This window comes from Rhinopithecus roxellana, chromosome 17, assembly GCF_007565055.1.
Source record: "Rhinopithecus roxellana isolate Shanxi Qingling chromosome 17, ASM756505v1, whole genome shotgun sequence".
Classification (NCBI taxonomy): domain Eukaryota; kingdom Metazoa; phylum Chordata; class Mammalia; order Primates; family Cercopithecidae; genus Rhinopithecus; species Rhinopithecus roxellana.
In genome coordinates this window covers 60272449-60296102 of record NC_044565.1, presented here as the reverse complement: position 1 = coordinate 60296102, position 23654 = coordinate 60272449, and the positions used below count along the sequence as shown (strand labels likewise).

Here is a 23654-nt window from a genome sequence, read left to right as displayed (position 1 = left end):
ATTCAAATTCAAATCTTACTTCAAAAGTTATAATGAGGTCTCTTTCCTCCCTTCCAAATAGAGTTATTAATTTCATGGCCTTTGGACCCATCTGGTACAGATTAATCATTTCATTAAGTTCCATGCATAAACTACACAGCAGTTACACCGCAGGATTAACTAAGGATTCCTCCCTCCTGTTTTCCTCCTACCCTCTCCTGCTCTCTCTACCTCCACCTTCATCTCTACTCCACCTGGACATATGTATTCTACCCCTGACTCTAGATGAGAGAAGACCACAGCTGAAACACATCTTCTGATGCTCCCTAATTTTATGTAAAGCAGTCCAAAATATATCAGTTGTGACACATGACACTTACTGAGTACCTACCATTTTGTAGGTGTCCTCCCATGCAAAGACCACAAGAGGTATGCACACAAAACCCTATCCTCTAGGAAACTGAAAACCTTAACAATCTGGTCAAGGAAGTCAAATGTTGCAAACTCAAACAGTCAACACTAGAAGGCTGTTTGTCTTCAGTGCCAGTGAGGGTCACACATGAAGGGAGCAGAGATCTTCATAGGCTGGAAGTGGTCATAATAGAAAGACTTGAGGTAGCCTGTGATTTTGATGGATGGGCAAGATGTGGATGGGAAGAAAGGACAATAAAGTGGAAACAGACACGCTGGGGGATCACTGAGTTTGAGTAGCAGCTTCAAATTGGGGATAGGGTGGTGTAGGACCACCTCTCATGATTCCTGTTCCTGGTGCCTTGTGTAATCCCCAGTAAGAGTGCTCTTTCCCACCTCTGAGCTCTATTCTCATTAATCATAAGAAACCTCCTGGAATCCATCCCTTTTTCTTTGTATTCTGACTATTGCATGTTACATCCTTCCCAAATGTAAGGGAGTGGAAGATGGATTATCACAATTATTGGGGAGTTTGTCTCAAACTATACAAGCTGTGGCTCTTTTTCCTTGTCTGAAGAACCTGCAATGGGTGGAGGGTGGGAAGTCGGAGATCCCAGTTCCAGAAAGTAAGCACCCTGAGAGCAGAAATGGTGTCCCATTTCTCTAACAGGGAACAGGGAACAGGCCAGACACATACTGGATGGAGAGGCAGATGAACGAATGAGTCTTCAAAAGTAGCTTCGTCTACAGCTATGAAATTTGTAGCTTAAAGATGGGTCCCTGTGACACTAACCCTGATATTAATGAGGCATTTTACAGTGAGCCAAGCACTTTGCCTTCCATCGTTGTGTGTAATAGTCCTATGGAGAGGGTGGGGGGCATTTGTAAATGGCCTGCTCAGAAGCCTATATTTACAATAAGTCCAACCTTTTCCCACTGTACCTCTGGCAGTGTCAAGATCATTTGAAGATTATTTTCTATTTTTTAGTAGGGACCAGTGACATAATGCCTTGTTCAGTGGTTCTCAAAGTGTGGTTCCCAGATCTGCAGCAGCAGCACCTGGGAACTTGTTAGAAGTACAAATTATCAGGCCCCTTCCTGTACCTATTGAATTAGAAACCCTAATACTGGGGCCCTGGTTTTTTGTTTTCGTTTTGTTTCATTCCCCCACCCTGAACCCCCACCGCAAGTCCTCCAGGTGATTCTAATGTGCATTTAAGTTTGAGAACTACTCGCCCATTCTATTTCCAACTGATTCATGTTGCTTAATTCTTTGCCTCATCTATGAAAAACAGTCCTACCTCAGACTTCAGCTTGTCAGGGCCCATTCCCCAGAAGGTGAGTTGAACTGAATTTACATGTCCCAGGAGCCCTCAAAGGAAAACACACGAAATGCCCTGAGGAGTGGCATTTGTACAGGGCCTGTACAGAGATCTGTAATTCAAAGTACTCATCAGGCATTCCCACGGGGAAGTGCGCCCCGACTCTGGGATTTCAATACGTATGAACCCCAGCAGCCTGAACACTGTACTGGGTGCCCAGCCTCCATCATTAAGCTGGGAGCAGGTTTCACGGACGGCAAAGGACCCGGGGCGCTGAACTCTCCCAACCAATCAGGCGCCCCCAGAGGGAAACTACAAGTCCCAGGATGCCCCACGCACACCGTCAGGGGCCGACCCGCCGCGCCCCAGAGTTCTCCGCGTACAGGTGTCTCATGGGTTCCGGTAAGGCGGCGGCTTCGGAACTCCCGTGGAGGGACTGGTGGGCCCTCGGCCCGACGATGGCAGTGGCCACTGCGGCGGCAGTACTGGCCGCTCTGGGCGGGGCGCTGTGGCTGGCGGCCCGGCGGTTCGCGGGGTCCGGGGTCCAGCGGCTGCGCGGAGGCGGGGACCCCGGCCTCATGCACGGGAAGACTGTGCTGATCACCGGGGCAAACAGCGGCCTGGGCCGCGCTACGGCCGCGGAGCTGGTGCGCCTGGGGGCGCGCGTGATCATGGGCTGCCGGGACCGCGCGCGCGCCGAGGAGGCGGCGGGTCAGCTCCGTCGCGAGCTCCGCCAGGACGCGGAGTGCGGCCCAGAGCCCGGCGTCGGCGGGGCGGGCGAGCTCATAGTCCGGGAGCTGGACCTCGCCTCGCTGCGCTCGGTGCGCGCCTTCTGCCAGGAAATGCTCCAGGTGTGGGCCTCGGGGGGCCGGGATGGCGGGCAGGGCCTGGGCTGGCGGGCAGGGCCTGGGCTGGTGGGGAGGGCCTGGGTGGGCACGGGGTGGGAGGGGACTGCGGGCTGGGGCGGAGCCTCGAGGTACCGCCCTGGGGTTCAGGGTGTCACCTTGGGAACCACTGAGGGTGAGAGGAGTCCAAAAAGCCACTTAGAGGTGGCCGGGAAGCTGCAGGGTTGAGAAGGAAAGATTAACTGGGAGGGCTGCCTTCTGTCCTCTAAGGATGTCGAGAAAGAAATGGGCCCAAGAGAAAAATAAACCAGGTTCTGAACATTTCATTTCGTTATGTGAGGACCGTCCTGGAGTAGATCCATGGCCTCTGAATTGTTTCTCCTGTGTCAGAAGTGAATTTGCACAGAGCTGTGTCTTCAGAACCCCAGAGCACTGGGGGAAGTTGCTAGCCAAGGACCTCAGATCAGTCCTTTAAAAAAAAGTTCTCCCTCCCGCGTCCTCTGCTCCTTTTCTGCTGGGGTAGGGCGCTCGCTGTCACCGGTAAACTCCGCACCATCCTTAACGGGACTGTGGCCTGATTTCCAAGTAGAATAGAGGTTGGAATCCAGTGGTCATGCTCCATACAGGGACAGGAATAAAAATAATATCCAGGCCGGGCGCGGTGCCTCAAGCCTGTAATCCCAGCACTTTGGGAGGCCGAGACGGGCGGATCACGAGGTCAGGAGATCGAGACCATCCTGGCTAACACAGTGAAACCCCGTCTCTACTAAAAAAAAATACAAAAAACTAGCCGGGCGAGGTGGCGGGCGCCTGTAGTCCCAGCTACTCCGGAGGCTGAGGCAGGAGACTGGCGTGAACCCGGGAGGCGGAGCTTGCAGTGAGCTGAGATCACCCCACTGCACTCCAGCCTGGGCGACAGAGCGAGACTCCGTCTCAAAATAATAATAATAATAATAATAATATCCAGCATTTATTGAAGATCTGTGTGCCAGGAGTTGTGCCAAGCATCTCAGATTTTCCTTTTTGTTTTAAATGAAAATGAAGTGTCCTTGCCTATAACTTGTCATTGAAGCTACACAGTAACCCTGTGGAGTAGGCATTATTATCCCCACTTTACAACGCAAGGAAACTGAGGCATAGGAAGGCTAAGAAACTTGCTTGTGGTCTGTCTGCGGAACAGTTGCTTTTAACCCCTGTTCTTTCCTCCTGCTGCCTGGCAGTGAGGTGTGAGGATTTCTTTGTGCAAATGGTAAGTATTTCCACAGTAAGTGGATGTTTTCTGCTGAGACTGAGGTAGAAGGGTTTCTTGCAGGGATAACTGGCACTCAGAGGGCGTTTGTTCAGAAGAGTGAAATTTAAAATTAGCTGGGACAAGAAAGGTGCCTATATGACATGGAGTCTCTTGAGTCTAGAGAAGAGGTTCCCAGATTTTCTCAGTAATTTTTTCATGATGCCTTTAGCCCAGAAATATTTCCCAGTTCATTTGTTACGTAGTTAAGTCCAAACAACTGTAAAACCAAAAGTATCTGATACAGGTCTCAATAAATTTAGAAAGTTTGTTTTGCCAAGGTTAAGGATGCATCCGTGGCAGAACCTCAGGAGGTCCTGAGGACATGTGCCCAAGGTGGGGGCACAGCTTGGTTTTATACATTTTAGGGAGACATGAGACATCAATCAAATGGGTAAGATATACATTGGTTCTCCTGGAAAAGTGAGACAACTCGAAGTAGGGGCTTCCAGGTCATAGGTAGATGGGAGACAAAAGGTTGCATTCTTTTGGGTCTTTGATTAGCCTTTCACTGAATGTACAATTTACATGTGCAGGAGGGATAGAGGAATAATCACTTATGTCTTAGACTGGCTCAGTGAGTCTGCATTTTCACATAAACAATAGGGCAGAGGCAGCAATCAGATAAGCATTTGTCTCAGGTGAGCAGAAGGATGACTTTAGTGTTCTGTCTTTTGTTTGGCACTTGTGAAGATGAGCTATCAATTTATTAATACATTGCCAGGGTGAAATTCAACAGAACTGTTTTAGGGTAAAGATCTTGAGGCCCATGTGGGCAAATCGTGAGGGTGGTATGTAGCTTCTTTTTCTTTGTAGCTATCTTATTTAGGAATAAAATGGGAGGCACGTTTGTCTGAGGCAGTTCCCAGCTTGACTTTAACCTTTGACTTAGTGATTTGGGGTTCTGAGATTTATTTTCCTTTGACACAACCTAATAAGTAGTTACATCCTAACAACTTAGTAGCTATTTGAGAAGATAGCATATAATTGAAAGAAAAAATAGTATCTTTATTTTATTCTTAAACAGCCATAACTACTAATGGGAAATGTATCCCTGTTGGTCATTACACCAGTGTCTGAAACCTTGGAATCAGATTGGACACTGCCACCCTCATTTCCTCTTCTAGGTAGATTTTTAGCATTGTTCTTGTTTTTTATTACAGCAACTGCTAACAGCTGCTTAAAAGTCAGCTCCACAAAGAAATAATGTCATTGAAAGGAATATAGCACAATGTAATGTTCAAGCTGTGAACCACTTGGAGCTAGTAGTTTTTGAGGTATTGAGCAAGTATCACTGTGTTTCCCTCGAAAATTTAAAATATTCCACAACACCCTGAGAGTTTGCTAAATGCTGTAGGCCACAGTTTGGGAGCTGTTTTTTGTTTGTTGGTTTTTTGAGAGAGTTGTTTTTTTCTTTACTGCTAGTATTTAATTATTGTGTAACACAGGTTAAGAAATAATACTCATCAGTGAGATTTTGGAAGCATTAAAAGTGGGTCTTTCTGTTCCTCTTTAAAATATAGTTGGGACTGGGTGTGCTTCTTTGGCACTTGAGGCAGAACTAATTAAAAAGTGAGGACACAAAGAGATAACTAAGTTATCCTTGCTTCTAAGTATTTCAGTTCCTGCCTGGCACTGAAGTTAAGTAACTATAATTAGAAGGAAAAAAAATGGAAATTTAGATTTCCCACAGGTTGGTATTCTTGGTATTTATTTCATTTATCTCCTAGAATTTAAAAAATAGTAAATGATAAAATTTTAAAATGACACAAGCCCAGCAAAGAATGCTGGCTAACAAATGATTAATTCAGGAAACTCTTCCAAAGGATTTGTGAAAAAGAATACTCCTTTCTTTCCCCCATGAGTGAACTCTTGCCTTCTTTTTGAAGTTGACTATTGGAAAACCCAAAGTTGCTCAGACAGGGCAGAATGAGAAATAGTTAATCCTCTGACAGGTGGGCTTTGATAACAGTTGTGAAATGTAACACATTTTTCTTTTCACTTATAGTTGGCAGAAGGGCCAGTGAAATTTGAAAGTTGACCTCAAATTAATCATGGGTCATCACAGTGTCTTTACACTTGGAACATGTTGTGCATTTTTTGTCCATCAAAAGAAACATAGAACAACCGAGAAAAGGCTAGAGAAGATGATCTTACATGATTTAAGGAATAAAAAGATATCCCTATGAGAACAGTCTAAATTTTAGGACTTTAATTTGGAAAGATACAAAAGCATATGTTCAAAGTATAAAATGTTGATGATACAGATCTCCTAAATTAGAGTCCCCTTTATGCTGGATATTTTTATATTACCTATTTAATTTTTTTCTTAATCTTTGATTATTCTTTGTGAATCTCGATTTATTCATGATGTTCTCTCCAGTGTTGTTTGCATTTCTGACCTTTTCTATTACTTGTTTCAGTTTTAAGAAAATGACTTGAAGTTGTTCCACCCCCATGGTGCCATTTCCCCTGAGAGAACTACAGAATAAAGCAACCATAAGTTTCCTTTAGTGTTGATAACTAGTAGCTCTGGGAATAAACTATGCTTATCTGTTTTCTACTGCATATGGTCTGTCTAGCTTTCATTGCCTCTCTAGCTGTTTCGAAAATCCCAATTAGAAAACCATGCCAGCTTACTAATTAAGAAAATAGGCCTTGGTGCCAAAGACTTAATCTTCAGATCTGATCTTATTTTGCTACTTAGGAGCTCTGTTACTGGTTAAGTCACCTAGCCTATGAGCTTCATTTGCTTATAGAGTTGTTGGAATTAGATGTGGTGACATGTGACAAGCACAAAGCCAGGCTCCTATCAAGCTTGTGCATCTGTTTTTTTTTCTATTTTTCTCTCAATTATTGGAAGCTCATGGAGGCTGTTAGTAGAATTTTAGTAGTTTGCAAGTATTTTTAAACATTTTATCATAGGTACACTTATTATAATTTTGATACGATCTCAGTATTAACCTGATAACTCCCAAATTGATATTTTCCTAGTTTAACTGAAATTAAAGGGAGAAATATGGGATTATAGGAGCACCTTGTCCTCAAATTGACTGTATTTCTGTTTTGAGAAAGATCTTGGTACTGATCACATAGTCAACTTTCTAGTGCAATGTTAAAGTTTATATATTTGTAAATGTTATAAAAGCATAAAACCAGAAATTAAGTCTTACAGTTAGTTTCTACATCTTTTATTGGAAGATGACTGGATAAATGTCTTTCTGTATATCATTTTAATAAATGAGAAAAAAGAGCTGTTGAATGAAAGATCATGAATATCAGTATTTATCTGAGGAACATCCTGCAGAGGAATCCCTTTCCCCATTAATTAAACACAAAATTGCCAGTGTTTCAAGAAGTTATCTGATTGATAGATCAACAACAAATTAAATGCTTTTAGTCTCACGTTCCCATTTTTATTAAAATGTAATTATCATGAACAGAAAAAGCAATACAAGGCATGTGTTCTTAATTCTGCCATTGTCTTTTCGACATTTAAAGGAAGAGCCTAGGCTGGATGTCTTGATCAATAATGCAGGGATCTTCCAGTGCCCTTACATGAAGACTGAAGATGGGTTTGAGATGCAGTTCGGAGTGAACCATCTGGGGCACTTTCTACTCACCAATCTTCTCCTTGGACTCCTCAAAAGTTCAGCTCCCAGCAGGATTGTGGTAGTTTCTTCCAAACTTTATAAATATGGAGACATCAACTTTGATGACTTGAACAGTGAACAAAGCTATAATAAAAGCTTTTGTTATAGCCGGAGCAAACTGGCTAACATTCTTTTCACCAGGGAACTAGCCCGCCGCTTAGAAGGCACGAATGTCACCGTCAATGTGTTGCATCCTGGTATTGTACGGACAAATCTGGGGAGGCACATACACATTCCACTGTTGGTCAGACCACTCTTCAATTTGGTGTCATGGGCTTTTTTCAAAACTCCAGTAGAAGGTGCCCAGACTTCCATTTATTTGGCCTCTTCACCTGAAGTAGAAGGAGTGTCAGGAAGATATTTTGGGGATTGTAAAGAGGAAGAATTATTGCCCAAAGCTGTGGATGAATCTGTTGCAAGAAAACTCTGGGATATCAGTGAAGTGATGGTTGGCCTGCTAAAATAGGAACAAGGAGTAAAAGAGCTGTTTATAAAACTGCATATCAGTTACATCTGTGATCAGGAATGGTGTGGCTTGAGAACTTGTTACTTGAAGAAAAAGAATTTTGATGTTGCAGTAGCACTGCTAAGAGGTACATGTGGATATTTTGGAGTTACTGAAAAATTATTTTTGGGATAAGAGAATTTCAGCAAAGATTTTTAAATATATATAGTAAGTATAATGAATAATAAGTACAATGGAAAATACAATTATATTGTAAATTATAACTGGGCAAGCATGGATGACATATTAATATTTGTCAGAATTAAGTGAGTCAAAGTGCTATCGAGAAGTTTTTCAAATATTTTTGAGTTTCATGGCCAAAGAGTTAACTATTTTACTACAACGTTTGGTGTTTGTGTGGAAATAATCTGCCTGGTGTGTGCACACAAGCCTTACTTAGAATAAATTTACTGATACAAATTCTTAGCTGTGTATTTCTTTGGAGGCTTCACTGAATACAGTCCTTTATCATATCACCGTTAGCCTCTGCTGATCTTGGTCTGCCCAGTCTCTTCTTGCCACATATCTTGTATACTGCTCTGAGAGATAATATTTCTGACAGAAACCCAAATCTATCACATTCCTGCTTAAAAAACAGTGGGTTTTGAGCCTTAAAAAAAAAAAAAAAAAAAAAAAAAATCTGCGGAATTCTTTCTTCAAAAGAAGTGTTTCACTGAAATGTAGAAGCTGGAGGGGTAAAGCAGGTTATTGCAGTGCTGCCAAGGTGGAGTCCCCAAAGGCTCTTCCTAAAGGGATTTCTTAGAATATAGTGGTTTATAAACCACTTTTATTTCAACTGAAGATTAAACTGTTGAAGATAGAGTTGAGGCTCCATGAGACGGCACCATGCTTACCCTATACTCTCACACTCAGCACTGTTCAGTAGAACTTTGCAGTTAGGGGAGGAATACTCTGCATTATCTGATGTGGTGGACTCTAGAAACATGGGGTTATTAAGTTCTTCAAATTCAACTGAGAACTGAATTTCTAATTATATGTAATGTTAATTTAAATAGGCATATGTCTAACAACTGGTATTTTGGACAGTACATCTCTGGTCATCCCATCAGATAACCCAGTCCTGATTTTAGAACAGTCACCTACTCACTAGCTTTGGGCCTTTCTTTCTTTATAGTGTTCTTTCAGTCTGGAATACCCTCTCCTTTCTCCTTGGAAATACAACTTAGCCTTTAGGTCCCTTTCAAATGTGTTCCTTTCTCCAACCCTTGTAGGCAGAGACAATTCTCTCTTTTTCCCCCCCTTGATCTTCGTACTTTTACTAGGAGTTTAGGAGTTCATTCACAGGTTCAGTTAGATAATCAGAATAGAAATTCTCTAAGGAAAAGAGATTTATTATTAGCTTTCCTCCCTCAAGAATCAAGTATACTGCCCACCACATAGTAAAAAATCAGTAAATAATGGCATGCATAAGAATAATGGAGCCCAAATCTTAATATTGTAGGCATCTGTGTTACATCAAAAGTACTTAATTTCAATTATTTGTTTCACTATCTCATATTGGAAAAAGGAATTATAACACTAAAGTATAGACAGTTACACTGAATTTAATGACTAGTCCAGGGATAATTCTTATTGGTTATTATTTTTAAGACCATTTATAATATCAGCTTATGAGTATCAGTTATTTTCAAGAATGGCAGGATCTTGGCATATCATGCAGAAGGTCTGTTTTCTGTTAGAGCATTGCCTTGTGAATTGGAGAAACAGCATATCATCACAGGTGTGTCTCTGCAGGTGTAGTGGATATAGCTGCATCATGTTCTTTGAAACATTGTATTTTTAAAAAGTAATCCTACAAAGAGAACTGCTGAACTTAGAAATATGGGCAGGAAATATACCAGAATGCAACTTGGAAAAATGGAAGCTAATAAATCTGTCCTACACCTCGACTTCATTAAAAGGAAGCCCCCTTTTTTTCATTTAATACCATCTTTTTCTGGCTGCATTTTGATACTTGATGCTTTTCAGGGGATTTGGACCTTTTGTAAGAGTTGAGCCTTTCAGAGTTCTTGTTTGTGGCACCATAATAAAACAATATATTAACTTACCATGATGGAAAACTAGAAACTTATCTGGAAACACCAACTATGAAGGTAAAATGAGCTGCCATTTGGAAGATGTCCTTCCCACCACTGTTTGATGGAATTGAGGACTAAGAGCTCCAAAATGATGAGTTAGATTTTGAAGAAGTCCTTAACTTCCCCTCCTTCATTCTCTCTTTTGCTGACTCACTTTAAACCATTTTACTGGGCAAAGAAATAAGTAAAAGGCAGTCCTGTTGTTTTGATACTTGTTCTCACCCTCAGCAATATATTAGAGGGGAGACTGTATTGTGCCAGATAATGGAAGAATTGAGTTGAAAGCCCATTTTCCATGCTGGTTCTTGGCTTCATTTTTTTTTTTTTTTTTTTTTTTTTTTTTTTGAAAAATTGACTCCTGTTTCAAGCAGCTTATTCTGAGAAGGGTTAAGGTTGCTGGCCTTCTGTTTCAACTTCGCTCAGAGTAACTATTTTATATAGTGGGGTTCTCAGTAGCATTTAATTGGACAAGGGGTTTCACAGCTTAAACACACCCCCACACTGGGTTTGACTAACAACTCTACTGTGTAATGCTTCCTGTAACCTTGGCAAGTTACTTAACCTTTCTGAGCTTTTTTTTTTTTTTTTTTTTTTTTTGGCTCTATATTGAAATGTAAGTGTCTACTTTAAAGGATTGCTCAGTGAATGAAAGCGTCAGAGTAGGTAAAGCATTTAGCAAAGTGCCTGGCACATATGGGCACACATCCATTTCTCCTTCCACAATGCACATAATCATTACTGTCTATTAGCAGTGATAGTCATTAGCGATGCTAATGATTAAGCAAGTACATATGATGGAAACAAAACTCTAAACCAAGTCTCAGCAGACTTCATCTAAAAGGCCAGATTTCTTTTTATAATCTTTTAAAAATGTAAAAACCATTTGTAGCCAGCACATACCATACTATTGTACTGAAATGACTGGTACAGTCTTCCAGGCCCAATGTACTCACCTACTTGTTTACCTTTAAAACACCTTGTTTGGGAGTAGTCGTCATATATGCTGTGATTCCTATTACTCTATAAGGCTGCTGTTGTTTTTCTATATTATTTCTAATTGTGGACAACTATTTGCTTGCAGACCAGGAAGCCTAGAGAGTATATTTTAAAAGTCTGTCTCCAGCTATAGATTCTGGTGTGAGGAAGAGCAATTATCTGCCTTCAACTCCCTCCCCTGACAAACTTGCTGGGCCTGGCCATAGATCTGAGGGACTCTGTATTTGAATATTTAATTGATTCCAAATGTCCTGTGGAACACTGAAGAGAGAACATGTTACTAATCACCCTTCAGGAGCTTGGCCCCCACAGATAGCTTCAGATGTTCCACAAACCTTCTCTGGGCAGTGGGGAGTTAAATTAGTTACAGATTAACATGGAGAAAGGTAGTTTACTCCTAGAGGAAACTAAGACGGAATGCTTAGTTTTATGCAGACGGTAAGGAAAAGCTTTTACTAAGCCAGATGTGTAATCAAAGTGCAGTGGAAGCACTTATAAGCAACTACCATCTAAGAGATTTGCAATAATAACTGATTCTCCATTCTCTTTTTCTAAAAAAAATAAAAAAATAAAATAAAATGCTAATGCACATAGCATGTGAAACTCTAGGCTGATAGGCTTTCTTCTAGCACACAACAGCCCTTCTGCTTCCTCTTGTTCTATTATATACTTAAGAGTAAGTTGTGTACCATTTGTTATTCACTTAGCAAATATTTATTGAGTACCTATTATGTAACCAGGCATTATTCTAGTTCCAGACGTGCAGAAGGCAACAAAGAAAACCCAACCCAATTTGTGCATGCATGTGTCAGCTGTGCTGGTTAATAATCATGTTACAAATTATTAATCATACTGCAAGTCAATGAAATGTGAGTACAAAGGGAATTTATATGAAAAGTAGAAAAGTAGTTTTGTGAAAAGTAAATGAAAGCAAGTCATTAAAAATTTACTGTTGACTAAAGTTTCCAAACAACTATCAAATACTTAAAATAAATACAAAAATATAAAAGGAGTCTGTAGTTAGTGCTTTGCAAGTAACTTTAAACTTTGAGTCCATTTTAAGACAAAACTAGAAATCCGATGTTACTATTTAAGTGAGTATAGGAATACCTCAGAGGTACTTCTGATTTTGTTCCAGATCACCACAATAAAGCAAATATTACAATACAGTGAGTTACACAAGCTTTTTTGTTTCTCCGTGCTTGTAAAAGTTATATTTATACTATACTGTTGTCTGTTAGGTGTATAAGAGCCTTATGTCTAAAAACAATGTACATACCTTAATCTAAAAATACCTTTTTTTGCTAAAAAACCTCTAACAATTATCTGAGCCTTCAGTGACTCATTCTCTCTCTTCTGGTGGAGGGTCTCACCCCGATGGCTGCTGACTTCAGGGTGGTGGTTGCTGAAGGCTGGGTTGGCTGGAGCAATGTCTGAAAATCCGACAACAATGCAAGTTGCCAAATAGATAAACTCTTCCTTCTATGAAATATGTATCTGTAGCATGTGGTGGTATTTACCCGCAGTAGGACTTCTTTCAAAATTGAAGTCAATCCTATCAAACCCTGTTGCTGCCTTCTCAACTAAGAAGTTTATGTAATATTCCAAATCCTTTGCTGTCATTTCAGAAATGTTCACAGCCTTTTCACCAGGAGTAGATTCCATCTCCAGAAACCACTTTCTTTGCTCATCCCTAAGAAACAATTCCTCATCTCTTCAAGTTTTATCATGAGATTGCAGCAGTTCACTCACCCTTTAGGCTCCACTTCCAATTCTCTTGTGATTTTTACCTCATCTGTGTTTACTTCCTCCAAAGAAGGTTTGAACCCTCAAAGTCATCCATGAGGGAGGGCTGGACTCAGATTTTTTCTAACTTCTGTTGATATTTTGACCTACTCATACGAATTATGAATGTTCTTAATGGCATCTAGAATGGTTAATACTTTCCCAGAAGATTTTTCAATTTATTTTGCCCAGATCCATCAGAGGAATAACTGTGGCAGCTTTAGCCTTAGAAAATGTTGTTTTCCTTAAATAATAAGACTTTAAAGTCAGAATTACTCCTTGATCCATGGGCTACAGACTAGATGTATCAGCAGATATGAAAACATTAATCATTTTATACATCTTCATCAGAGTTCTTGGGTGGCTATGTGCGTTGTCAATGAGCAGTAATATTTTGAAAGGCATCTTTTCTAAGCAGTAGGTCTTAACAGTGGACTTAAAATTTCAGTAAACCATGCTGTAAACAGATGTGCTGTCATCCAGACCTTGCTGTTCCCCTTATAGCACATAGGCAGAGTAGATTAAACATAATTCTTACAGGCCTTAGAATTTTTAGTATGTGCATTGACTTCAACTTAAAGTCACCAGCTGTATTAGCCCTAAACAAGAGAGTCAGACTGTCCTTTGAAGCTTTGTTTCCATGCATTGACTTGTCTCTAGCTCTAAAAGCCTCGGACCGCATCTTCTTCCAATGGAAAGCTATTATGTCTGCATTAAAAATCTGTTGCTTAGTGTATTAGTCCATTTTCATGCTGCTGATAAAGACATACCCAAGGCTGGGCAATTTATAAAGAAAAAGAAGTTTAATGGACTCACAGTTCCACGTGGCTGGGGAGGCCTCACAATCATGACAGAAGGTGAAAGGCACGTCTTACATGGCTGCAGGGAAGAGAGAAAATGAGAGACAAGCAAAAGGGGTTTCCCCTTGTAAACCCACCAGATTTCATGAGACTTATTCACTACCACAAGAACAGCACAGGAAAGACCCATCCGCATGATTCAATTACGTCCCACGGGTCCCTGCCACAACACGTGGGAATTGTGGAAGCTACAATTCAAAATGAGATTTGAGTGGGGCACAGCCAAACCATATCACTTAGTGTGGCCGCCTTCATCAGTGTTCTTAGCTAGCTCTTCTGGATAACTTGCTATAGCTTCTGCATTAGCACTTGCTGCTTCACCTTGCACTTTAATGTTGCAGATATGGCTTCTTTCCCTAAACCTCATGAACCAACCTCTGTTAGCTTCAAACTTTTCTTCTGCAGCTTTCTCACCTCTCTCAACCCAGATAGAGTTGAATTAGGGCCTTGCTCTGAATCAGGTTTTGGTTTTAGGGAATATTGTGGCTGGTTTGATCTTAGAAGATCACTTTAGGCAGCCCACTAAAACTTTCTCCATATCAGCAACATTAGGCTGTTTCACTTGCTTATAATTCATGTGTTTCCTGGAATCGCATGTTTAATTTCTTTCAAGAACTTTTCCTTTGCATTCACAACTTGGTCAACTGTTTGGCACAAGAGGCCTCACTTTTGGCCTTTCTTGGCTTTTGACATGTCTTCCTCACTAAGCTTAATAGTTCCTAGTTTTTTATTTAAATTGAAAGATGTGAGACTCTTTCTTTCACTTGAACGCCTATTGTTGTGTCTCAGGGAATAGGGAGACCCGAGGAGAGGGAAAGAGATGTGGGAATGACTGGAGCAGTCGAACACACACAACATTTATCAATTACATTCGCCATCTTATATGGGCAGGGCTCCTAGTGCCCCAAAACGATTACTATGATAACATCAAAGACCACTGATTACAAATCACCATTACAGATAATATAATAAAGTTTGAAATACATATTTTTTTAGAGACGGAGGCTTGCTCTGTCGCCCAGGCTGGAGTGCAGTGGCGCGATCTCTGCTCACTGCAAGCTCCGCCTCCTGGGTTCACACCATTCTCCCGCCTCAGCCTCCTGAGTAGCTGGGACTATAGGCGCCTGCCACCATGCCCAGCTAATTTTTTATATTTTTAGTAGAGCCAGGGTTTCACCATGTTAGCCAGAATGGTCCTGATCTCCTGACCTCGTGATTCCACCTGCCTCAGCCTCCCAAAGTGCTGGGATTACAGGCATCAGCCACTGCCCCAGGCCATAAAGTTTGAAATATTGCGGAGCATTACCAAAATAAGACATAGAGACATGAAGTGAGCACAAACCATTGAAAAAATGTCACAATGGACTTGCTTCCTGCAGGGTTGCCACAAACCTTCAGTTTGTTTTAAAAAATAAAATGCAGTATCTGCAAAGCACAGTCAAGTGAAGCATAATAAAACAAGGTATTCTTGAACAATGTAAGACAATGAAATTCCAAGTGATTCCATGTTCAAAAAGGAAAAAAACAAAGATACCAGCCGAACCCGTAGCCTTATATTAGAAGACAGACAAAGAAATGAACATGTTATATGTTTTAAGTTCAAACATTTTGTGGTACATATAATTCATCTTTTTTACTTTCTGCTTCAATCAACTTTTTAAATGTAACCAATCAATTCAAAATAAGAATGCTTCTATTGTACAGCAGGGGTATCACTTCATATCAGAAGAGTTTTTGTTTGGTGGGATTGACAATAAGTGTGTTCTGTGTGGTGAAGCATATTTTTCCAAGGAGTTCTAATCTAAATTTGGGAATAGTTTTATTTTTTAAAATGCACCAATATATTGAATTGATAACTTGATATATTTGGTCCTAAAGTGTTTTTGTAGCCAGTTCTTAAAATTTAGTTTCATCATCAGCTTTGTTTCCCTCTCTCTCATTTAAAAAGCTCCTATTGTGATAAATAAGTTTCTGAATGTTTAATAAAGTTATTTTTCAGTATGTCATTTTATATTTGGAAGTTGCCATGTTACATATGAACTATTCCAGCCTACTTTGTCCTGAGTTGGGGGTTTTAGAGTCTATTAAAAACGAAGAAGTTTCTACCTTCCTTTATAATGTTGAACTTAAGCACTTGTACCTTCGTCTTGTTTCTTTTTGGTATAACCCACAGATGTAGATAGTTCTCCAGCTTTTAACAGAATGGAATTGGTTCTAAATCTTCCTAATAGCCCCCCCCCCCCCCCCCGCTTTTGCTACTATGAGAATAGTAAGGTGAATAAATAGTAGAATTTTAAGTTGTAAACAGATTCAAAATATTTTATCTGTGCAGACATACATATATGTTGGCATTTTAGTTATATCTTGAAGTTATCCACACGGTTTGAGGAAATATTGAGCACAGAAAAATATATAATCATTATTAGTTTGTGAAAAAAGCAAAGCGAGTTTCTGCCACCAACCCATGAAAGCACAGGAAATGGCTTCGTGTAGTAGGTGTTTGAGTCTAGGCATTCTGTTGACAGAAGTGGGTTCTACCCAGGGGTTTTGTGTTAATGTAATCAAACACTTCAGAGCTGCAGCCTAGCAAGATAGAGTCCACCCACCTCAGAGTTTATCTTTAGCTCATCTGGAAGAGTTTATTTTAAACATTGAACATTGTTTGCTGCTGTTGAAATGAAAGTGAGAGAGTTACAAGCTTTCTTCCACTGCCATCTGGCAGGTTTACTGATGGATCGGGTTCTTTAATCCATGTAACCCTGTGTGTGGGAGCTATTGTCTTTGTGTTGATCACGCAGCTGGCTTGGCTGAACTTTAAAAAGCTTACATAAAGCTATCAAAAGCCATCCTATAGATAAATGAAGTTGAGGATGTTGCAAAAGTCACTGAGGCCTTTTTGGAGAAGGGTTGGATATATATTTTTCATTCTTCAATGAACACACAGTTTGCATCTTCTCTTTATGAACTGGAAAAGAGGAAGATAACTGTATTGGACATTTTGAAACAAATAACTGAAGCTACCAAAAAAGTGATTATTCTTAAATAGGAAAAGTATTGTAGCATAGTAGAAAGGAAAGAAACAGCAGATTGGGGGATCCATATTTCATTAAAGTAAATGTGGGATGTAAAAAGTCATATGAGTGTGCTCTTTTTTCAGTGGAGGTTTGTCTGGCTTTTTCTTCAGCCTATATATGGCATAGGGATGTTCAATGATGAACCTATTACATACTTAATCATTAGTTATAGCATCCTCAGGTATAGTATGACACAGAATCTCATGCAGTATGCTACTAAGTATAATAATTTACAACCAACTCCAGGGTACAATTTCAACCATATTCTCCAATGCATACATACATCTGCCTTAAGAGACTGCATGCAAAGAGTAGACTATGTGCAAGATAGGGTATCTCGCATAAATTGTTATTTTACATTTGTAGGAACATAGGAACATAAGACAAATGGAACATGAAATATCTTGGATATGATGAATTGGTATTCAGTTTTCTTTCCTACCTACATCTAGAGTGCCCTTTTTTATCTTGCATGAGTTGGACAATTTAAAAACAAAAACAAAAACTATGTTGCCTACGTCATGAATGAAAACCAGTTTCCAGCAAACATATACCCATGAAATTAGATGTTGAGGGGACAATTGAGCAGGCCTTTTTACCTACTGTTTTTAGCTATTTTCTGCTAGCAAGAAAGGCCATAGAAACAGAGTCATTTTTTGGTTTACTTCTGTTTTCTTTGTTTTTATAACAAGAGGCAACTGGGGCAGAGTCTACAATGATTCCATGTCCACTCACCTCCTGATGGGTGTTGAGAGGAGGTTGCAGTGGCGGTAGTATCCTGATCCCAGTTCCCTGATGTTTTGATCCTAGTATGACACACATGAATCCATGTGTTTTAACTTATATTTCCATTGGCAGCCTTTAGTTCTTACACCTTTCTGAAGTTGCAGATTTGGGCAGAAGTAGTACCTTCCCCTCGCAGGTCAGTTCTTGTGTATTCTTGGAGTCATTTCTATTTCTAGAACCTAAGCAATTCTTCCAGCCCTTCCCATTATTTTATATATACTTACTTTACTGTTTTCTGTTCCTCTCTCCTTAAAATATCTGGGATGGATTCTGTTTTATATAATGAATGTAGTCTAGCAGGATTACTGACCAGAAAGGAAAAACATAAGTTGGTAATTAAAATCACTTTGCAAATGACCAAGCCACGGCATATATAGAAGGCACAAAGAAATTGAATATTACCACTTGAAGGACTGGGGGTGGGTTGGGGGAAGAGAGGCAATCAGTATGACATTTCTTTAATCACAATTTTACAATGTTTAAGCCTTAGCTTAGTAGCCTCAGATATTTGAATTTGTCAAAATATCTGTCAATAATGAGAAACCAACAAAAGAACAGGAAAATTTTCTTTGGGTAGCAAAATGTATCCCAATAAAGAAAATCCATTTGGAAAGGCAACTTATACCCGGAATCTTAATTAGTTCTTCTAGAATCAGAGCACAGGAAGTGACTTCTGAGATGGAATGTTTAGTGGCATTAGCAGTAGTATCTGCATTAGGCCCAACCTTAAGCAGGAGATTTATGCTCTGGATGTGTCTCTTTAAGTGGGCCTTGTAATTATGCATTCTGTTTTGCCGACTTTACTGCATCTGAGTGACATTTTCTTTTTAAATATGTTTTTATCATTTAAATGTTTCTAGCCTGACTGAGGAAACATTTTGTCTCTGCTGTATGACAGAGAAGTACAAGGGGCCAAGTGAACCAGTCGCATTCAAAGACACAGCTAAGGTATAGGAAGATATTATTCACAGTTTTAGACATTGACAGTTGAGAAAAATCTATATCAGGATATAGATATTCCTATATGAGAAATATGATACTTCATTTCCTAATATGAGATTTCTGGTGAACAGATTAATTTATCAGAGCTGTTTTCCATTTAGGAAAAATGTAATAAATATGAGGCTTCCTTCAGCAGCCAGCATGATTAGGACTATAGAATGACTCGTGATGGATCATCCTGCATAAGTGTTTTGGGTAGTGTGAATGGATTAGAAAGACATTCATGACCGAATCCTTGGTTACCTTAGGAATATTTATTTATATGTCTGTGCTGCAAATCAAGTCACAGAAGTAGAGATAGGAAAGGATTCAAAGGTTAGTTGTGAGTGGTCAAGCACTAAACTGTGAGTACACTGAAAGCAGGAATCTGTTTGAACTTTGTCTGCATCCTACTAACATCTGGTATGGGGCTATTATATATCACTCACAAAATATTAGGTTGACAAATTAATTAGTTAATTAATGACCTGAAAGCTCAGGTGTCTACCACATTACTGATGGTCAAGGTAGATGGAGCTGATTTGACTGTCCTGGTAGATGGTCTCTTACTATACCCTAGGAAATGAGTTCTATCTTTATTGAAGAAAAGAGAGGTCTTCTGGCTTGTGAAGATAATGCTGGATTCTTCTTTAACACTCGTATCTAGCAGTCAAAATGGTAGGCACGAAAATGCCATTAAGAAAGTGCGGCATTATTTTTGACAGTGATAGTCAATGGTAATTGGGAATTAGTATAAGGAAAACTAGAATGTCTACAAAGAAAGCATACAGACAATCATCATCATCATCATCATCATCATCATTATCATTATTATCATCCTGCCACAAATTTCCCTGGAAACTTCTGTATAGTTCAGTCAAATTATTGACTACCATCTTCTAGTTCTTTCTGCAGATGCCTGTGTATTTTAGTAAGCAGCCTGTCTTCAGTTGACAGATGTGACTTGCTAAATCCAACACAATTAATTTTGCCATATTTAGTATTAATTTACTCCAGCTCTTAATTAAGTTTCAAATAAGTTTACATGTAGGAAAAAAACTAAAGAAGACTTATTTTCTTTTTAAAATAATGCCACATTCTTGCAAATCCCTAAGACCATGGCTCATCAGTTAATAGAATAAAATAGGACATGTGATTAAACTCATTAGGGAAAATTATTTCTAGAATAAATACTATTTGAGATAGTTTACATATATTATCTCTAATTCTTGTAACAACATTGTAAGCTATTCTTATTCCTATTTTATAGATAAGGAAATAAGGCTTCAGAAAACTGAAGTGACTCATCTGAAGCCACGATTTGGACCAAAATCTTTAGAGTTTAGAACCTTTGACTTTTTTTACTCTACCAGCAGATCCTTCTTTTAGTGAACTAAAACGATGTACTTAGAAAAAGTTAAAATTTCCCCTGAAATAAAAAAAATCATAATATTTAGCTCTCGAATATAGTTATTATTCAAAATCTTCCTCTTTCATATATTCATTTTCTAGAGTAGATGTTATTTCAAATAAGATTATTTGTGCCTGATAGGTCAAGAATGCGTTAAAAAATTTTTCACAGACTACTATATTTAGTTTCTCTGTCAACACAAGTTAATTGAAAAGGTTTCTGCATAGTATCCCCAAGTGTAAATTATTTATCAGGGTGGTTAAATAACCCAGTGCCACTCTAGAGTGTTGGTTTCCCGCCAGAGGGATATATATCATCTTTCAGGGGTTTGGAGAAATTGCACAAACAATGAACATGTCTGAGTTAAATCACAATATGATGATCAAAAGAACCATATTATAGTACTATATAGTAAATGCAACTATTTCTTTTGAAATGCAACTGTTTTAACTCTTCAACATCTGCTGAGAATTCAGAGATTAGACATAACTCTGAAAACCCACTAAAGACTCCAAATATTTAGTATAGCTTTCCCACTATACAACCAATAACACACTTGATATAGCAATATTATTTCATAAAAATTGTCTACATAAAATTAGAGTTCACAGAGAAAACACTGTATTTTCCTTTTCAAAGATATTATTTAAAGGAATGTCAGCTTCTAGACATGATGGGCTAAATTACTTTGACCAATTTTTATTCCAGAACTACTAGAAATTCTGGATGAAATTTAAATAGATAGATATCCATATGTCTACTTTTTTTTTCTTAAAAACATCATAATGCTACAAGCTGGTGAAAAATTTTCAGGTCAAAATCAAGCCAGCATGAAAGTGAGAACCCTAAAACTTAAGAGAGAATGCAAAATCACTTTCACCCAGAGAGCATTTGTCTTCCTAGAAGAAACAACAATGAATGTGAACGTTTGTTTTGACTGCCTAGCACCTCAAGGACAACAGAAGTGAAAGTCTGTAAAAAATCTGGGGTTTGATAGATACCCACACAGATTCACATGAAGCTGGATTCTGAAGAACTACATGTTCATCTTAAGGTATACATGAATTAACACTATTATACTCCTAATTCTCCCATGGAACAGGAGCGTTGCCTTAACACTGAGCAGAGAGGGTATATATTAAGGGGAAAAAAAGGAAAATCTTTCCCAGGAAGGTTACAAGTTAAACACTGGCCTCCGTACAGAAGTACAAATGATTTTACCAGGGCAATCCAAGAAAGTTCAAACCATCGATTTGGTCTAAAATTGTTAGGGACTGATAGTATACTAAATGACTGGCAGGAAAAAAACCCACATCTTCTTTGAGGAAGATAACTTCATAAAAAGGCTTGGGCAGCCTCTGTAAATAACTTTTTTAAGGGCAGTGAGTAGCACCGAGGATACAGATATAGATACCATGAGTGAGAATCAGCAGCACTGATCCAAATATTTCAGATATGGGAATTGTCAGACATAGAAAGAAAATAAAGAGAGAATAGGAACAGAGGCAATATTTGAAGAGATAATGAAAATTTTCTAGAATCGATGAAAAACAACGATTCACAGCTCCAAGAAGTCTAATTTTAAATAGAAACATTGAAGAGGCATATATTAAAAACTTATGTGTGCACGGGTGGACATAAGATCCACAGATGTTCAGAGAATCTTCATTAATAATTGCCAAAATTTGGAAGCAACCTGCCCTTCAATAAGTGAGCAATAATAAACTGTGATACATTCAATCAATAAAACAGTATTCCTTCAAACAAGAAAAATGTGCTATCAAGCTATAAAAATACAAGAAGGAACCTTAAATGAATGTTGCTAACTGATAGAAGCCAAACTCAAAAAGCTTCATACTGTGTGATTTGAACTACATGACATTCTGGAAAGGCAAAACTGTGGAGACAGTTAAAAGATTAATGGTTGCCAGAGGTTGAGGGGAGAGAAGAATACATAGGTAAAGTACAGAGGATGTTTAGGTCATCTAAACTATTCTTTGTGGTATGACAATGGTAGATGCATATCAAAACCCATAGAAAGTACTATACCAAAAGTGAATCCTATTTAGAAAACAAAAAGTATTCATACCAAGATACATCATAAAGAAACTATAGACAACAGAAGGCAAAGAGAAGATCTTAAAAACCACAGAGAAAAAGAGAAAGAACATCATTAAAAGAGAGGCAATTGATGAACAACTACCTTTTCACCAGCAATTATGTAAGCCAGGACAGAGGAATTAATTTAATGAATAAAAATAACTGCCAAATTAGAACTCTATACTCCATCAAAATATATATCAAGAATGGGTATGAAACAAAAATGTTAACAAACGTACCCAAACTGACAGAACTGGCCACAGCTGAACCATAACAAAGGACATTCTAAATGATTCACTTCAGTCTTAAGGAAAATGATTCCAGATGGAGGTTCTGAGACTTGTGAAATAAGCAAAAAAAAAAAAAAAAAAAAAGTAAAAATAAAACTGAAAATTATATTAGAAAATAATAATATAGAATAATAAAGTAAAATGATGACTTATATCTAACAATATTTAAGTATAAATCAGGACAGAGTAAATTGAGTTAAAGTATTCTAAATGTTTTCCATTGTCTAGAAATAATATAAAAGTAAAGATTGATATTAAAATGTAAGTCGAGGTTACATGATACAGTTGAGAGTAGCCACTGAAATAATATTAAGATGGTATAATCTCCAAACTAAGAAAGCAGAAAATAACCAGAGAGATAAAAATAATCTTTCTGAAAAAAGGATAGTGTGAGTCACAATATAATATGAGAGATTTAACCAAAACTGTATAGTTACAATAAATGTAACTGATTAAATACTTCTGTAAAAAGAAGAGATTTTAGACTTTTTAAAAAAGTCTAATTTCATGCTGTTTCAAGAGATGCATCTTAAATGTAAGTATGAAGATAGATTGAAAATAAAAGAAAGAAAAAAGATGCTTCAGGAAAACAGTAACCAACTGAATAACCAGTTATTCAGTTAAGTTATTTAACTTATTCAACCATATTAAGACAAACTAGAACTTAAGACAAAAGCCATTAGCATAGAAAAAGAAGGTCACTTATAAGAAAAGTTTTAATTCACCAGAGAAATATAACAGTTTTTTAAAAATTGCAAGAATTTCACTGCATGAAAATTTAAAATTGTAGTGTCTCAAACGTACAAAACAAAAAGCAAAACTGTGTATCTTCAAGGGAAATAGGTATATCTACTGTCATAGTGGATTTTTAAAATGCATCTCTCTCAGTAATTGAGAAAGCAGACCAAATATCAGTGAGCCTACAAATGTTTTGAACAACAATTTTATTAATAAAGTTGATGCAATGTATAGATACGGAACACTGCACTCAACAACTCCAGGATACATCAAGTTTCAAGCACATGCAGAATTTCAAAATGTGACTTTCTATTGGAGTATAAAGCAAAGTTCAACATATATTATGGATTTGAGATTACATGGAATGTATTCTCTAATCACATTTCAGCTAAAATAAACATCAGTAAATGATAAATTGAAAATCTCATAAGTTTGAAAGGAGGGAAATATACTTCTAAATTATCCATGGATCATGTAAGAAACCAAAATGGAAATTGTTTTTCTTTTTGTTTGTTTTTGAGACTGAGTTTC

At 38.4% G+C, this 23654-nt stretch overlaps 1 protein-coding gene across 1 annotated transcript; it reads left to right on the top strand.

The window, feature by feature from the left end:
• Window positions 1-2063: 2063 nt before the first annotated feature.
• Window positions 2064-8429, top strand: RDH14 (retinol dehydrogenase 14). The gene is made up of 2 exons (XM_010386336.2): window positions 2064-2563; window positions 7347-8429. The coding sequence occupies exons 1-2, from the start codon at window positions 2105-2107 to the stop codon at window positions 7962-7964; spliced, it is 1077 nt and encodes a 358-aa protein (XP_010384638.1). The 5' UTR covers window positions 2064-2104; the 3' UTR covers window positions 7965-8429.
• The last annotated feature ends 15225 nt before the right edge of the window (window positions 8430-23654 follow it).

Bases quoted from the DNA above. Each gene is read 5' to 3' on its own strand.
- RDH14 (XM_010386336.2), top strand. From the start codon at position 2,105: ATGGGTTCCGGTAAGGCGGCGGCTTCGGAACTCCCGTGGAGGGACTGG. The intron at 2,564-7,346 runs GTGTGGGCCTCG...CGACATTTAAAG, and splicing joins TCTGCCAGGAAATGCTCCAG to GAAGAGCCTAGGCTGGATGT.